This window comes from Ammospiza nelsoni, chromosome 1 (assembly GCF_027579445.1).
Source record: "Ammospiza nelsoni isolate bAmmNel1 chromosome 1, bAmmNel1.pri, whole genome shotgun sequence".
NCBI classification, from domain to species: Eukaryota; Metazoa; Chordata; class Aves; order Passeriformes; family Passerellidae; genus Ammospiza; species Ammospiza nelsoni.
In genome coordinates, this window is record NC_080633.1 from 118082772 (window position 1) to 118097905 (window position 15134).

General features: G+C 40.1%; 1 protein-coding gene across 1 annotated transcript; it reads right to left on the bottom strand.

The window, feature by feature from the left end:
• Nucleotides 1-399: 399 nt before the first annotated feature.
• GGH (gamma-glutamyl hydrolase) lies at nt 400-15067 on the bottom strand. The gene is made up of 9 exons (XM_059474047.1): nt 14838-15067; nt 13939-14053; nt 12494-12544; nt 9278-9362; nt 6830-6968; nt 5884-5990; nt 5682-5772; nt 4323-4460; nt 400-2179 (listed from the first exon to the last, which is right to left on the bottom strand). Exons 1-9 carry the CDS (start codon nt 14965-14967, stop codon nt 2058-2060), a joined length of 978 nt encoding a protein of 325 aa, XP_059330030.1. The 5' UTR covers nt 14968-15067; the 3' UTR covers nt 400-2057.
• Between the last annotated feature and the right edge of the window lie 67 nt (nt 15068-15134).

Sequence of the window (15134 nt, forward strand, 5' to 3'; positions counted from 1 at the left end):
AGCTTTCAGAGCCCAGAGAGTGCTGCAGCTCCTTCCCACTTTTGTGGGGGTTTGGCTGCCTGTGTTGAGCAAGGTCTGACACAGCCACTGGGGTGATCCTGCTCTGTGAGAATGATCTGTGGGAAGCCTTCTTGAAAGCTCCTGCCTGTTTCAGCCAACAACATTAAAGTGCACTTAAGCTCAAGCCCTGTGCAAGGGTACCTGTGTTCTGGGCATGTCTGTGCCAGGCAGGACATGGATCACTCACTCACTCATCCTGACCCTGACTTGCTGCACGACCACACAAGGCAGATACAGGCTGTAACCTCCTGACTCATGACTATCACAGATGGAAACAAGAAAACAATGACTGTTGTCAGTGCTTCATCGGTGGTATCTAAAAGATGACAAAAATACAAGTCTGCTTGAAAGAAAGTTTATTCCATGTATGACGGGAAAATCATGCATATCATCAAATAAGGCTTTACAAGAGAAAGCATATAAAGGAAAGACACATTATATAAATTCATCATATATAAACTTCTCTCATCATGTTACACACAATACTCTTTATAGTTACACATTTAGGAACTAATTACTACCATTGCAGACATTTCCCTTGCAAGAAAAGATAACCATGTACTAAGTTGGCTGATATGACAAATGTAAAAATATCTCATGTTTAAGCTTGTAATTACCTAGAAGTATTTTTCTGCTAGTTACAGTTAAGTTTCCTCCTAGTTTTTTTTCTAACTGATGCATTTCACATTCTGTTATGCAGTTGTTTCATGATAAAGAACAAGTTAGAGAGTGTTTTACTTGAAAAACCTGAGAAACTTACCAGACTTATTCAGATATGGTACCTGAGAGTATGAAGTTCTACAAAACAGAGCTGAAGTTTATAAACCTGAATTCTTCATAAACTCCAAATCCTTGTCAATGTTAACAAGGGTTTGGAAGCTGTGCTGGAGAGGAGAATTACATTCGATTGTCTAATCTTAGTTCCTTTCTGGACAACACACAAAACCACTGAACAAAATTTTCACCAGGTCTGGAGCAAAGCAGAGAGAAAACAGTGTAGGTGTATTGCATGCAACTGCCATTATCACATCGTGTCACCTTTAACAGGTTGCTCATATACATTCATCTGCTGTTTTATTCTAGCTGCACAGAACTATTAAACAAGACAGAAAGAAACTACCTTGTTTACTAATACAGTGGCAAACTACCTCTTGACTTCAAGTGAAAATTCTACCCAGCTATGGGAAAAGTCAGACGCCTTAGAGAAAAATTAAGTTTACATTCTTTTAAATACAAAGTGTCTGCATCTCATATCTGGAGTCTCCAGTTACTCCAAGATTAATTCTTGGAGGATGTAAAAAACTGAACTGAAAAGAACTGAAAGTGGAATCAGCACTGAACTATGCCCTCCAAACTTACTTATTTTATATGGTACTTGTGATATGAAGGCCTCACAAGGTATAAGGACTCCAAATAATGCTCAATGTACAAGAGAAAATTTCACAAATGCGACATAATGCACTTCTTAGGCAAAAAAAATCTGTTTGCTATTATGACTTACTATTTTGGTCAGTTTTTGAAATGACAAAGGAGTCCCTGTCAAGAACTTGGCTGCATACACTTATCTATGACAAATCCAAGAGTCTCATTTGCCAAATCATTTGAAAAGGACAGGATTTTACTACACAATGTATCTAAGAGTCTAGTGCTATCATAGTCCACAACATTTTACTAAGATAAGTCTCATATTTCAAAATATATGAAAGCTTTTCCTTATACCAAAGGTGATTACTTCAAAGTTTATAAACATAGTCAAGTCCTCTTTCCTGGAAGAAAAATACATTTTTCTGTAGCTTGCCTTAAAGCATGATCCAAGATGATTATTATGTTATTGAATGTAAATTTATATATTAATGTTTCAATAGTGCAGAAGATACACAGAATAAATCATTGTAAAAGAAATCTGTTCTAGCTTTCTGTCATGATATCAGCTTAATTACACAATGCTGGCAAATAATTTATTTATAAATAACATCACTGCACCTTTGACAAGATCCTCAATCAAAAAAATAGGTTTGCTGAAATGCAGAAAATGGTCCTGTATAAACTGCATTATAATTATAGATCAATTCTTTTGCTTCCTCTTCTTCGCTGGAGAAATGGTGCATGCTCTTCCTGGCTGTAAAACATTGCAAAAGTACAGATTATTTTAATGTTATCCTCCTCAACAATATTTATCTTGGCAAACTAAGTTATTCTGTGTAGCACAGCAACAAATGGGATTACTGTAGCTTGTACATGAAGAACTGTGAAGATACATTCTCAGAAAGCTGGTTATAGCAGATTTTTTATAACTGGAGAGGGGGAATTTAAAGCCAAGATTGTAAAAATATTTATCCATGAGATATTGGCAGTATCTACCAGAAAAACCTTTAACTCTGAAAGAAATGCATCACACTATCAGCCTACTGAAAGCTGCATGGACTGTGCTGATGAGGACAATAAAATTGAATTCTCACCTGGTTCATCAAGCTGGCAACTCTACAGAAGTTAAAATTAATGATGGATGGATATAAAAATGGTATTTCAGTAGAATGGTTTAGTTACTAAGTGATCACACACGAGTGTATTTTTACCGGCTGAAAACAGTTTACATTTTTCATCTTGTGGTTTATTTTCAAAGTTAGGGAAGATATTCTGCCTTACACTAGCTAAAAATGCCAATTACTCATTGCAAAGCTATGATATGAAGTACTCAGTAGATCAGCCAATGCCTCAGTACCTCCCCAAAAGACTGGGGAGGCCATGAAGAGTAATTTAGGATTTGGTAGAAGAGATGGGGGTGGACAACGCTGGCTGAAGAAAGTTTGCTCTACCACAACTGTAGGTGAGTAGATCCAAAAGCTAGTGACACATCTGTGTGGGACTTTGCACAGGCTCCTTGGCTGGGCACACCTACCTGTGTAACAGAACCCACAGGGCAGTGTGCCTCAACTGGATTTACAGGCAGAGCTGGCACTTTTTGTGCCCCACTTAACTTGGGTGATGGCCTGAGCAAGCTTCTATTGGGAGTACAGTCTGCAGACAGACACTTGAGCAAGTAGCAAACAATGCCAGAGAACACACTGCATTCTAGTATTAGACCACAACATTAAAATCAGACTCACACTCTATTTTCTCCTGTTTTCCCCCTTGTTTTTATCATAGTCTGCCATCTCATAGAATGACCTGGGTTGGAAGGGACCTTACAGATCATCTTGTTCCAATCCCCCTGCCATGGGCAGAGACACATTCCACTAGACCAGGCTGCTCAGAAGCCCAATTCTGCCTGGCCCTAAGGTCCATATGAAAATGGTTTGGTAACATTTTCACAAAAAGGAATAGGACTAATTTATGCCAAAAAGCACCTTGAATTTGTATGAAATGCAAATTTTATTTCTACACTCTTACTGATCAGGTCAGCACAAACTGCATTTTTTTACATCACTATCTATTTCTTCATTAAGTTGACTCTTTTGATCTGAGACCAAGTCTAGAGACCAAACTCAACCAGCTTAATTATTATGTTCTTCATAGTCCCCATCAAGGAGGTAAGACAATTTCATAAAATAGTCCAGCAGAATTATTTAGTAGGGATAAATTAAGGAATAAAGTTTGATTCCTTCAAACACTCCTCTATTTATATCCTGCTTATTTGTAACAAACAGATGGGAAGTGTCATAAACTATCAAAATGTTGTGCATTAGTTACTCCCAGATTCTTAAGAGTATAAACACCAAAAAAAAATTAGCAGCTCTGTAAAATTCAAAAACTCCTTGTGCTGTCTATAGAACACAACTGTAGGGCACATATTGCACCCCTCTGATACCTCCATGCTGTCCAAGACCTATTTATAGTCCTGGTGTATGCATTTTGCAAGCAAAACTGAGAACACACTGAATGACTGCAAGGCAGTTTGGAACTGAAGAAGCCACTGGAATTGAGAATGGAGTACTTTTTTTGTTTATTGTCTTTGTGCAAGAAAGGCCAAAATGTTACAGGGATATTTTGAAATGGTAGGAAGTCATAGAACAATGTTTTAGAGCCAGCCTAGTGAAAAGGGTTTGTGGAATGCTTGGCCTTTTGATGTTACTTTCACTAAGCCATTCTATTTCCAGTATCCTTTGGTGTTTTATAAGCCTATAAAGCTTGCAGAATAATCTTCTCAGAAAGCACTACGAGGTACTGAACTTTGACAGCTGAAAAAGAAATCTGTCATCTTCTAAGTTTTTCAGTAATGCTTCACTCTCACCCCCCACATTTATAGATAATAAACTTTTTACCTTCATTGACGAAGAAATCAGCCATATAATATGCTGCTTTTACAGCAGATGGAGAATGTGGAATGCCTGGGGAATCCTTCCACTCAAAAGGGTTTTTCTCTGGATGCCATTGCATGCCATAAATTGGATATTTGTATGCTACAACAAAACACAAAGTTTGTAAAGATGTGTGCCTTAATAATCATGTAATTAATCTTACTGCAAAGTAGACTCAGAGGATAAGCTACAAATATATCTTATTAACAGTTTCGCAAAAGCTTAAACAGCAAGTTGAAACACTGTTAAAGTCATAGTAGAACTGAAGGAAAAGAGATACAGTAAAAGAAAGGTCTCACTTCACACAAGAAAATATTTGTACATAATTTTTTTGATTACTCATTTCATAATTAATGTATATACACACTCAAAAATAATGTTTGAAGTATATCACTCTCAAAGCTTCCTATCTTCTTGCCAGCATCACACAGCATTCCCAGCCATACAGGATGCCAGCTCCATGGGAAAGATCCAAGTCTTCATATCTCCTTGAAGGCCCAGTCAATCCAGGGCAGCTCCCAGGCCTGATACATTCTGGGGGAGTCAGTCCTTAGCTCTCTTCCAGGGAATAGCGGCATGGCACAACAGCTGATAGCTGCTCTGTGATAAACTGCTTGCAGGCACGGTGATGCCTGTCATTAGCCTAATCGGGTTTGCTGATCAAAGAGCTATTCTTCTCTTTTGGAGGCCAGCCAGGATGCCACACAGAAGAATCCCATTGGTGACAGCTGGGTCCTATGACAGGGCTGCTAGTGATGCACTCATGAAAATAAAATACTCCCTGAAGAGCTAACTTGTTTCCTGAGACGGGCAAGCCCAGTGCAAAACAGACAAAACAAGTCATGCAAAAGGCTTTTGGAGGAGAACAATTACCAGCATTGTTGCTAAGGTAATGAGGGATATTGCTGCTCCCTCAGCAGCCTGGAGTGCTTTTCCCATACAGCAAACAGAGAGCACCAGGGAAACGCCAGCCCAAGCAGGCAGCTGGCAGGCACGGCTCGACAGAGGCACTGTGCAGGGATCCAACTACTGCAGCACAAGAGCTGTGCAGCTCACAGCACAGCGCTCAAACACACCAGTGCTAACCTGTAACACCGTATCTGAAAGGGGGATGGTGGGTGGGAGGAGTAGTAAGGCTCACAGTACTCAAAAGATAAAATATCCCTGCAAACAGAAATGCTCCTCACAGCCAGAGCGCTGACGGGGCTGATGCTAACCCTGCTATTTGAACAACTTGCAATACCAATTCACATCCATGCCACAACAGCCCTAAAGAACTAGGTTGTTACAGTCACAGTTTCCAAAGGAAATTAATTCCCTTACCTTCCATGGTAGATATAAACTCCACTTCATCATCAGTGTTAGTGGTCAGAACTTTATAGAAATTACGAAGCTTTTCATTATTGGTGAAATTCTATGACAGGGAGAGGGGGAAGAGGGAAAAGGTGTTATTTGCTTATTTATTTCTAGTTCTAACAACAAAAAAAAGAAGTTTGTATGCAGGAAATAAAAAAAGATCAAATACCTCCATGGAGAGGCTCCATACATGAAAGTTTGATGTCAATGGCTCGGTAGCAAGGGCGTGTAACACATCATCAGGGAAATTCCTGAACATTCTACTGTCTTTTGCAGCTATTACAAAGAAAAAAAAAAAGTATTTTCTATTACCGAAACTGGTCTCAGATGGAGTTATACAGACAGAAGACAATTAATAAAATGCTGTATTAAACTTTTTCAGCAGTAAATCTTGATTATTTTAGAATATCCTGCAACAAATCTCAGTGAAATAGCTACAACAGATTTCCAATATGCTGTTATCACTGTCTACCAGTCTTGACCCAGAGAGGATCCAAAGTTCTCACTGAGAGAGAGAAAAAAATAAGCACCATTCTTTGACACTCATTTCAGGGGCCTTTCCACTCACAATGAGCACAAGTGACAGAAGTTTTGAATGCTACATTTTGTTTTAATTACTCACAAAGGATAAAGTATCAACAGAAGCCACACTTTACCAGTGCTGCTAAGTGCCACAGCTCTATCTCAAGGAATCTCTGTGATTTCAATTATTGTTCAATAGTAAAGCTACTATTCATCATGAGGAAAGAGGTGATTTCAAAAATTTAAAATCACCTGCTCTCCAAGCTTAGTAGGTTTTGAACTTGTGAATTTTGTGAACTTGGTAACAAAAAGCAAACATTACTTTGTAGGTCTGAATTTTCAAATGACTCAAAGAGCCACAACTTTAGTTTTTGCTGACTGCTGTTGGTTTCAAATGGCTTGTGCTCATTCCTCTACTTAAGAAGTGACAGCTGCACTGACTTTACAAAAACAGTCAATGCAACTTAATAACAAAGAATTTAACAGAAGATAACCAGCAGGAACCTCACAAACATTCACCCAAAATATTTATCATGAACAAAACACAACACCTCTTACCAAAACTCAGACATGATATGTAATGAATTTTTCACCTGAGGTAAAGTTCAGAGGAAGTGAAAAACCATTTGTCTTGGTGTGAACAAGTAAAATTTCACCACTTGTGAGATATGTAAGCTCTTCGTGTCCAAGACATGTTCCCCAGATTGGGAAATAATCTCCTTGATCGTTAGCCTACAAAACAAAAGCAATGACATAAGGAAACAGTAATGAAAATCTACAGAGAAGAGACTGACAAGAACTTTCTACTCTTTTTACTTGATTTTGTGTAGGTGAGAATATATGAAGGCTAAAGGATATATATGAGTTTTGAAGCAGCAAACTGAGCCTAATACTGCGGATACTGATTTGACTGTTCTGTTCTACAAGTCATTTTGAGAGCAGCCTAAACAGAAACCACAAAATAGCAACATTTCTCTAAAAAAATCAATCATTAGTAGGGACACAGAAGAGTCTGTCACCATTCTGAGGGAAAGAGTGCTCATTACAATTCAAACTGTTCTCCAAAGCACACTATGGTCACACAGCAAGGGACCTTTGTAATGTCTGTGCCCACCCAACTATAAAAAAACCATGAATCCTACTACTAGCATAGCTGTGGTCTTATATGACATACCTATAGGATTGTTTAACTAGCAGGTTCAGACCTGTGTTCCAAAAAGAAAAAATGTACATTTAAGCGACATTAAAAAGTGGCAATCATTTTCAAAATAATAAAAGTTGGCAGGCCAGTGTGGAAACAATATGAAAAAAAGCATAAAGGAGAAAAAGAAAGCAAAAAAACCAAGAACACAACTAGTTTCTTGTGACCTAATGAAGCATGGTGCATACATGCAGTGGAAATTTGCATTTTTAAATGGTTTACACTTGATAGTAAGCATATGTTGGAGACTGGGATGTTTCAGAACTCCTGTTTTTGTGAAATCTGACCAGTTTTTCTTAACTTGTTTCTAAACATTTTAAAGTTATGCATACCACAACACACTCACCACCCCCAAAGAACTGCTGCTCAAAGCCATTTTTGAGAAAGCTAAAATGACAGGGTCAGAATAATAACGCTCCCCTACTGCATTACTGACAGTATGGTAATAAAAGCTCACAGAAATACTTCTTGTCACAGCAAAGCAAGGAAGATGTACAGAAAAAAGGCTGATAGGGCTGCAGAGTCTTCATGACCACCCTTAATGTATAATGAGACACAGACCTTACATGAAAAACAGACATTGGAGTTGCAAGTGAGGACTAAAACTACTGAAGGCAAAAAATAAACTGAAGTTTAAAACTAATTACAACTGAAACAAAGATTTTGTGCCCCCCCCCCCCCCACTTATTTTTTAAAATAGACTAGGGCCTGGAGGCTAAGCATGTATTAAACAACTCCAGACATCACATTTTAAAAACCAATTTAAGAGCTGAAAAATAGTATTTCATTTAGATTTTTGCCAAAGTAGTAAAATTTTATGGACTTGAATGGAGATTAGCATTTCATATCCTCTATTCATATTAAAGCAGAGACAGATCAAAGTAATTTCTCATTGTGAATATTTGCAAATGAAAATGAAAAAGATGATGAAAAAGACCCATCATGTTTTAGAAAAAGATAAAATTCAGTCATTCTGTACTTGTAAAGATACTCTTGACTACTGCAGCTTACTTTACATAAGTAAAACTAGAAATATTTTATAGTAATTAAGATTTGAAGGATGAATATCAAACACAGAATTATCACAAACAGCAAGGAAAAACCATCCTTTGTTATAAAGGGTTACCTAGGATGAACTGAATAATATTTTGTGTCTCTGAGTCACTAGTAGTACATATATCAGCTAATAAACCTGTCTCTCTGATTGTAAAGTGACACAGGCAATTCAGTTCATCATTGTGAAATGTCAACATAATTTCCTAACTGTACAACAAACCACAAGAAACCCTTGCCCCAGTGCTGCATACCAAGGCACAGGCTGCAGTTCACACAGTGAGCAGTTCCAGAAAGACAAATGAAATCATCTCACATAAAACTGAGACAGTCTTTGCAAGACTCACTACAAATAAAGACAGACAAAAGGGACTGAAGAGTAAAGGGAGCTCAATGACAGAATTGCAGCAGCTGACTGGTCCTGTGAATGCCACTGCTGCACTTTCCCTGCCTGCTGTTGGAAAGTCAGCAGCAAAGGTGGAAGAGCAACTCCTCATAGTGAAGTTTACACAGAGTCATAAAGCCTCAGGTACAATGAGCTAATAATACCATTCTCACCTGAAGAACTTAGGAGTTTAAGATCATAACACAGTGTAAAACAGGCGTGGGTGTCACAAATCTGAATCTTAATGCTCAAGTTTTATGCAGAAGCAAGAAATAAGCTACGTATTTTCAGGCCTACAGTTAACCCACTGAATAACAGCGCAAAACTATGAAAAATATGAACCTGTCATTTTGATCTCTGAACAGTGATAATAACAAGAACCAACAGCTCCTTAGTAATTACCTCCAAGGCCTTGAGGTAAAACATCTTAGCAACCCTTGAATACTCTGAAGTCCTAAGATCCACACCACCTCCTGGAAGAAGTAGCCTGAAAGGCAACATCCAAGAATATGATTAGTAACAGTGATCAACCCAAAACTTGGACAATGTACACAGAGAAATGTCTGATTGTTTTAAGGGCAGTCTTTAGGTCTAGGTTTCAGAAATCTACAGACAGGCACCTAAGCTCCCATTATGGACAGCAGGGATCTAGTCAGGAGAGTCACCAGAGATTCAAACAGATATTCCAGAGCAGACACTTGAGCAGTGGGTAGGTTGAACAGCCCTGTCAGCTCCACTGGCTGCACTGACTAGCATTCCATTAATTATGTGAGTTTGGACAGCTAGTGCACAGGCAGACAGCTAAATTTAGGTGTTTGAGTATTTAACTTAATCATACTGTTCTTCCACTGAAGAAGGGTTACTGTACCACAAAGTATAGATCAAACTTAATAGAACATATGGAAGAAGAAAGTAAACAGAAAATACATAAAACACACAGATTTCAGCTGGTATACAAAAGGGTAGCAAGCCATGACTCTCATTTCCTATCCTGACTCTCAGCTAGCTCTCACTACCACTTCAAAATTCCAGCCCAAATCTCAATTCATTCTGTCCAGTTACAGAAAAATAGAATTGTGGCCCTGGCATAGTGACCTTCTTATTTGAGACAGCAAAGATCAAAAAGTTACTATCAAAACGGAAGAAAAGTACATTTGACCACAACCTTTGGTCACACAGGATCCCACAGAGCTAAGGAAGACAATCTCAGGGACAATTTCATTAAAAAAGTGCACAAGCTTTTTCCACAACAAAATATAATCAGGAATGGCAATTCCCTGTGTGGCTCCCCAAACCCAAAAAAAGACCAGAAAAAGACCAGAAAAGAAAAACTTTCAGCACAGTCAGGCAGAGAATTCACATGGACACATGATGACGTGGAAAATAATCAAGTACCATCAGAAACAGTAACATGAAATAAAGGAAGCCTCTCCTGACTGTAACTGGAACAGCGCCTGCAGAACCAACAAAACTGGATGTGTGAGCATTCCTTAATCCACTGGTGCAGGACCTCAACTGGATTTACTCAAGTCATATCCATTAATGTTAATTTTTTACTGAAACAGGTGTAGGATTTTCTCTACATGTCTGTGCTCTGAAAATGGCAATCTGAATCAGTGAGATAATAACATGCAGTTAGGAACAAATAACATCTCAAATGATCCCAAGCATTTGCAGAGCAAATATGCATTTATATTTGCTGGGGGGTTTTTTGCAAGTGAATCGTGCACAGGTTCACGTAAAACCCACCAAGTATTTGGTGGAAAAGTAGTAGTCACAAAAATACAAAAAAACTTTACCTCCCAGTGTCAACACTGAAAATTAATACAGCTGAAGGTATTTTCGAAACAGGCCAGATTATAGGCTTCTTCAGAGATCTAATTAGACAAATAAGGTGATCTTTACCTGGAAATAGGTAGGAAATTCACTCCACCTGTTCAAACCAAAACCTGGGCTATACTAATTAGTAAAACTGATTGTCATTTTTGCTAATGCAAAAAGGAAATAACCCATTAAGGAGCAATGATAATGGCCTGACATTGTCATAAGCAGATTGAAATGCAACTACGTGTATTCCAGTATCACTGCCTGGTTAGAGCTGATGATTTCCACCGAGCATTTCAATTCCTACCTCCGGAGTACATTCATAAAACTATGTTTTTAATATAGTACATTTCATGATTTTAAGAAGGTAGCATTTAATAGTAAATAATTTCTAACTTCAAAGAACAATGTGAAAGATCAATGTATCTCCTCCTAATTCTTATATTCCACAGAATATAAGCCATTTCCTCCAGAGCTCCTTTTTGTTATTTACACACAGATTCAACATGGAAGCCAACAGGTGACAGTGGAGGGCCACAGAAGGAAATATAGACCATCCTCACTCACCTACATAACACAAACTCAATTGACTTCTGACTGCAAGGACAGAAGGATAAAGAAAGAGGATCTGCTTTCCAAACATTTTCTTCTGCATTGATATAGGTGGTGAAGGAGAAACAATGAGAGACCCCATTGGTGGAAATCCCTTTTGACAACCAAAGTGAAGCTGGTAGCCATGAGAAAGGGAAGAAATTATTCATTTTGTCCGCAACAGAACACAGCACACAAAAGCATCACTGTCTTACACTCGCTTATAGCACAAGACTGCAAAGACCCAAGTCTTAGTGTCCAGTGCATGTTGATGTAGGAGGACAATGCACTTCCCAGACAGCCAAAGGTCTAAATCTGGAAGGTCTATTCATGCTGATTAACATTCTAGTTATATGTATAAGCTTAACAAATGTATGCATGGTTTAAGATGCTCGTCTCATGACTACAAGCAGCCCAATCACATGCTCTGGCCTCACACACCACCGTGGCTGTGAAGTGTAGCATCAGATGATTTCACTCTTCTGAAGTGCACTTTCAGCACAAGGCTAAAAAAACATAAAAGGTTTTGACTTTGTTTAGTCTACAATAAAATTTGTTAGGCAAGATCACATTATCCCACATTTTAAAAGGAAGAACAGAGAGGTGGCCAGTTTCCATAGATTCCATGAAAACCAGGAAGTTTTTCTAACAAAGACCTAAGACACAGAATCACAACAGGCAAGACATTCAAGTGGCAAGAGAGAGAGCACACATGGAGAAAAGAGTAGAAGAGACTGGAAATTAGAAACTTTTATAATAGAGAAGATATGAAAAGGACTGAAAGAGAGAAGAAAGGGTAGAAACAGGGGTGACATACTAAGCAAGTGCTATTAACCATCAAAATGAAGGTGACAGGTGAAATGAGGAAGACAGAAACATTACCAAAGAGGAAGTTGAGTATCTCACTTGCAAAACTGCTCATACTATAATACCACTTCTCCCTGTCTGCAGACAAGCACAAGGGAATGCCAAGATGAGCCTTGGCACTGCTGCAGATTATCTGACGTGTTCCTCAAGGAAGGAAAGGCAGCACAACAATACTGGATGAAATAATGCATTCTGTGTCATAGAATATGTTTTCATGTCTGCAGTGCCCAGCACAACCTCTCAAGAGAGTAGGAAGACAATGTTCTTGAGAACACAGCAGAGCTCAAAAACAGAACCATCATGCCTTTCAACAGAAAATCAGTGCTCAAGACTTACCCATTAATAGAGTGGAAGATTTTATCATATTCTTCATCAGTAAGATTCAATCTGAAACAACAAAAAAATAATTATAGAATACATACCACATACATACATTTGACCCCAAAAATATCATCTCTGTTGAACAGAAATATCTGACAGAAAATATGGAGAAGGCATGCTTTAAACAAGAGTAAAATGGACACAAATCAAATTAAACATTTCACTAGAAACAGCTCAATCCTCAAGACTGAAAATAGGGCCCTGTCAGATAGAGTTCCTGATGAGGTACTCTGAGACCCTTCTGCAAGACACCTGGAAAATGTACTATTTACACCAATGGCACGGTTATTATTTCCTGCAGACCGGCAACTCCGGTTTCCAACTGATTCCCAAGAAGGGCAGAGCTGCAAACAGTGGGTCACGCCCAGGCACCCCCAGCCTCCCTGCCAGCGTGGCAGCACGAAAAGCAGAAAAGGCCTTGGCTCTGTGTAAGCCCTGCTCAGCGATAACAAAAACACCTCTATATTATCAACCCTGTGTTCAGCACAAATCCAAAACACACCCCCACACCAGCTACTGTGAAGAAAATTAACTCTAGCCCAGCCAAAAGCAGCACAGATGGCCACACTTCTGCAGAGGTGTGATAAGCTGGGTGTAAGTGAAAGTGTTCAGCTTTGCTGCAAGTAACTTAATTGCCAGAATTAGAAGTGTCTATTCAGCAGTAAAGCTTCTGGTCAGCAAACATTCTGAAAGCTCCAGCAGCTACATGAGGAATGCTGGCTTCTAATTCAGGCACTTGAGTGGTGCTTTTATTGGACTGTGCAGATACATGCTATTTTGTTTTTCTGCAGTTGTATTAGTATTATTTTTGAGTATGGAAATTTATAATTTTACCATCTGGTTTCAGTGCATTTAATATTTTATAGCTCAGCATTGATATGAAGTACTGTCTGCTGTTACTTACTCTGCTAACTTTCCACCAAACAACCAAAATACAAGATAGTGACTCATAGTTTGAACAGAACTGGACTTTGTTTTCTGAAAGGAGTACTGATAGCCTTCCTTCATTCCCTGAATTCCAGGGCTACAAAAGGTGAAAAAAAAGGTATCTACACCTGTGTATCTAGGTATTTATGTCTGTTTGTGGGGCACTACACTGTACACTGAATATAGCTAACTTCAAAAACCATGCATGCAAACTACAGAAGGCAATTTTACTGGTTAAAAAAAAATTAGAACTTTTCAAAGAGAGACTAGCAACATAAGTAGAAGTATTAAAAAGTATATTTTCCACTCTGCTTTTATTCTGATTTCTGGAACTCTGAGAATTGTGGCATCTTCAAATCATCTTTGAGGAGCAAAAAACACTCAGAAAAGCAGCAGAAATACTTTCTGTGCCTCTAAAATCATACCTTACATCATGCAATTATTATCCACTCCTAAGGATTAAAAAGATGTACCTTATAGGCACAGCTCGAGCACCGGCAGATTCCACAAATTTCACATACGAAGCCGCAATATAAGATCTTCCATATTGCTGATATTCATTAAAGTGACATTCCTGTGACAATATCCCTGAAGAGCCCAAGGAAGAAAATTAGCACCATACACATAGCAAATGCTACACAATGAAAGAAAAGTCACAAAATCACTGAATCTATTAGCTTGGAAAAGACCTTTGAGATCATCAAATCCAACCTACAAATGAACTCCACCGTGCCAACCAGACCATGAAACAAGCGCCATGTCCAGTTCTTCCTTAGACGCCTCCAAGGACGGTGACCCCACCACCTCCCTGGGCAGCCCATTACAGTATCTAATCACCCCTTCTGTGAGGAAACTGTTCCTAATGTCTAACCTAAACCTCCCCTAGGTAGCTTAAGAGTGTCTCTTGTCCTATTGCTAGTTGCAGAGAAGAGCCCGACCCCCACCTGGCTCCAGCCGCCTTTCAGGCAATGGTAAAGACCGATAAGGTCACACCGGAGCCTTCTCTTCTCCTGCCCACACCACGCCAGGTTCCTCAGCCGCTCCTCCTAAGACCCATGCTCCTATTAATTAATTAAGCTCCCATTTCCTACATACCAGCTAGCAGCGATGCATCCACTGCCCAGAGGAGCTGCAGGCACTGAGACAACGGGGCATCAATTCCGGCGCCCCGTCACAAGGTACCACACAAACACAATTACCTGACTAAGACTCGGCTTCCCTGCTATGACTGCTCAGCACTGTAACATCTCTCAAGCAAGCCTGACTTTTAGAGAAACAGCCTAAGGCTGCTTACACCAGCTCTAGCCCAGCCTCGGCTCCGTGGGACGCTCCCCTTTGGCCCAGGCAGGTGCGCGGCTCCCCGGCCCCTTACCGATGATGGGTCTGTCATTGCGCCCGGCCGGGCGGTCGCGCCACGCCACGGAGGCGGCGGAGCTGCAGCACAGCAGCGCCAGGAGCAGCGCGGCGGCCGCGGCGCCCCCGAGCCCGGCCGGGCGCCCCATGGCCACGGCTGCGGTCACGGCCAACGGCTCCCGGCACGGCACGGCTCGGCTCGGAGCACGGCACGGCACGGCACGGCTCGCCTCCGGGCACGGCTGCCGGCCGGGCTGGGCCGGGCCGGGCTGGGTGCCCGCCCTGCGCACGCAGCCGCCGGCCCGCCCTGCGCGGC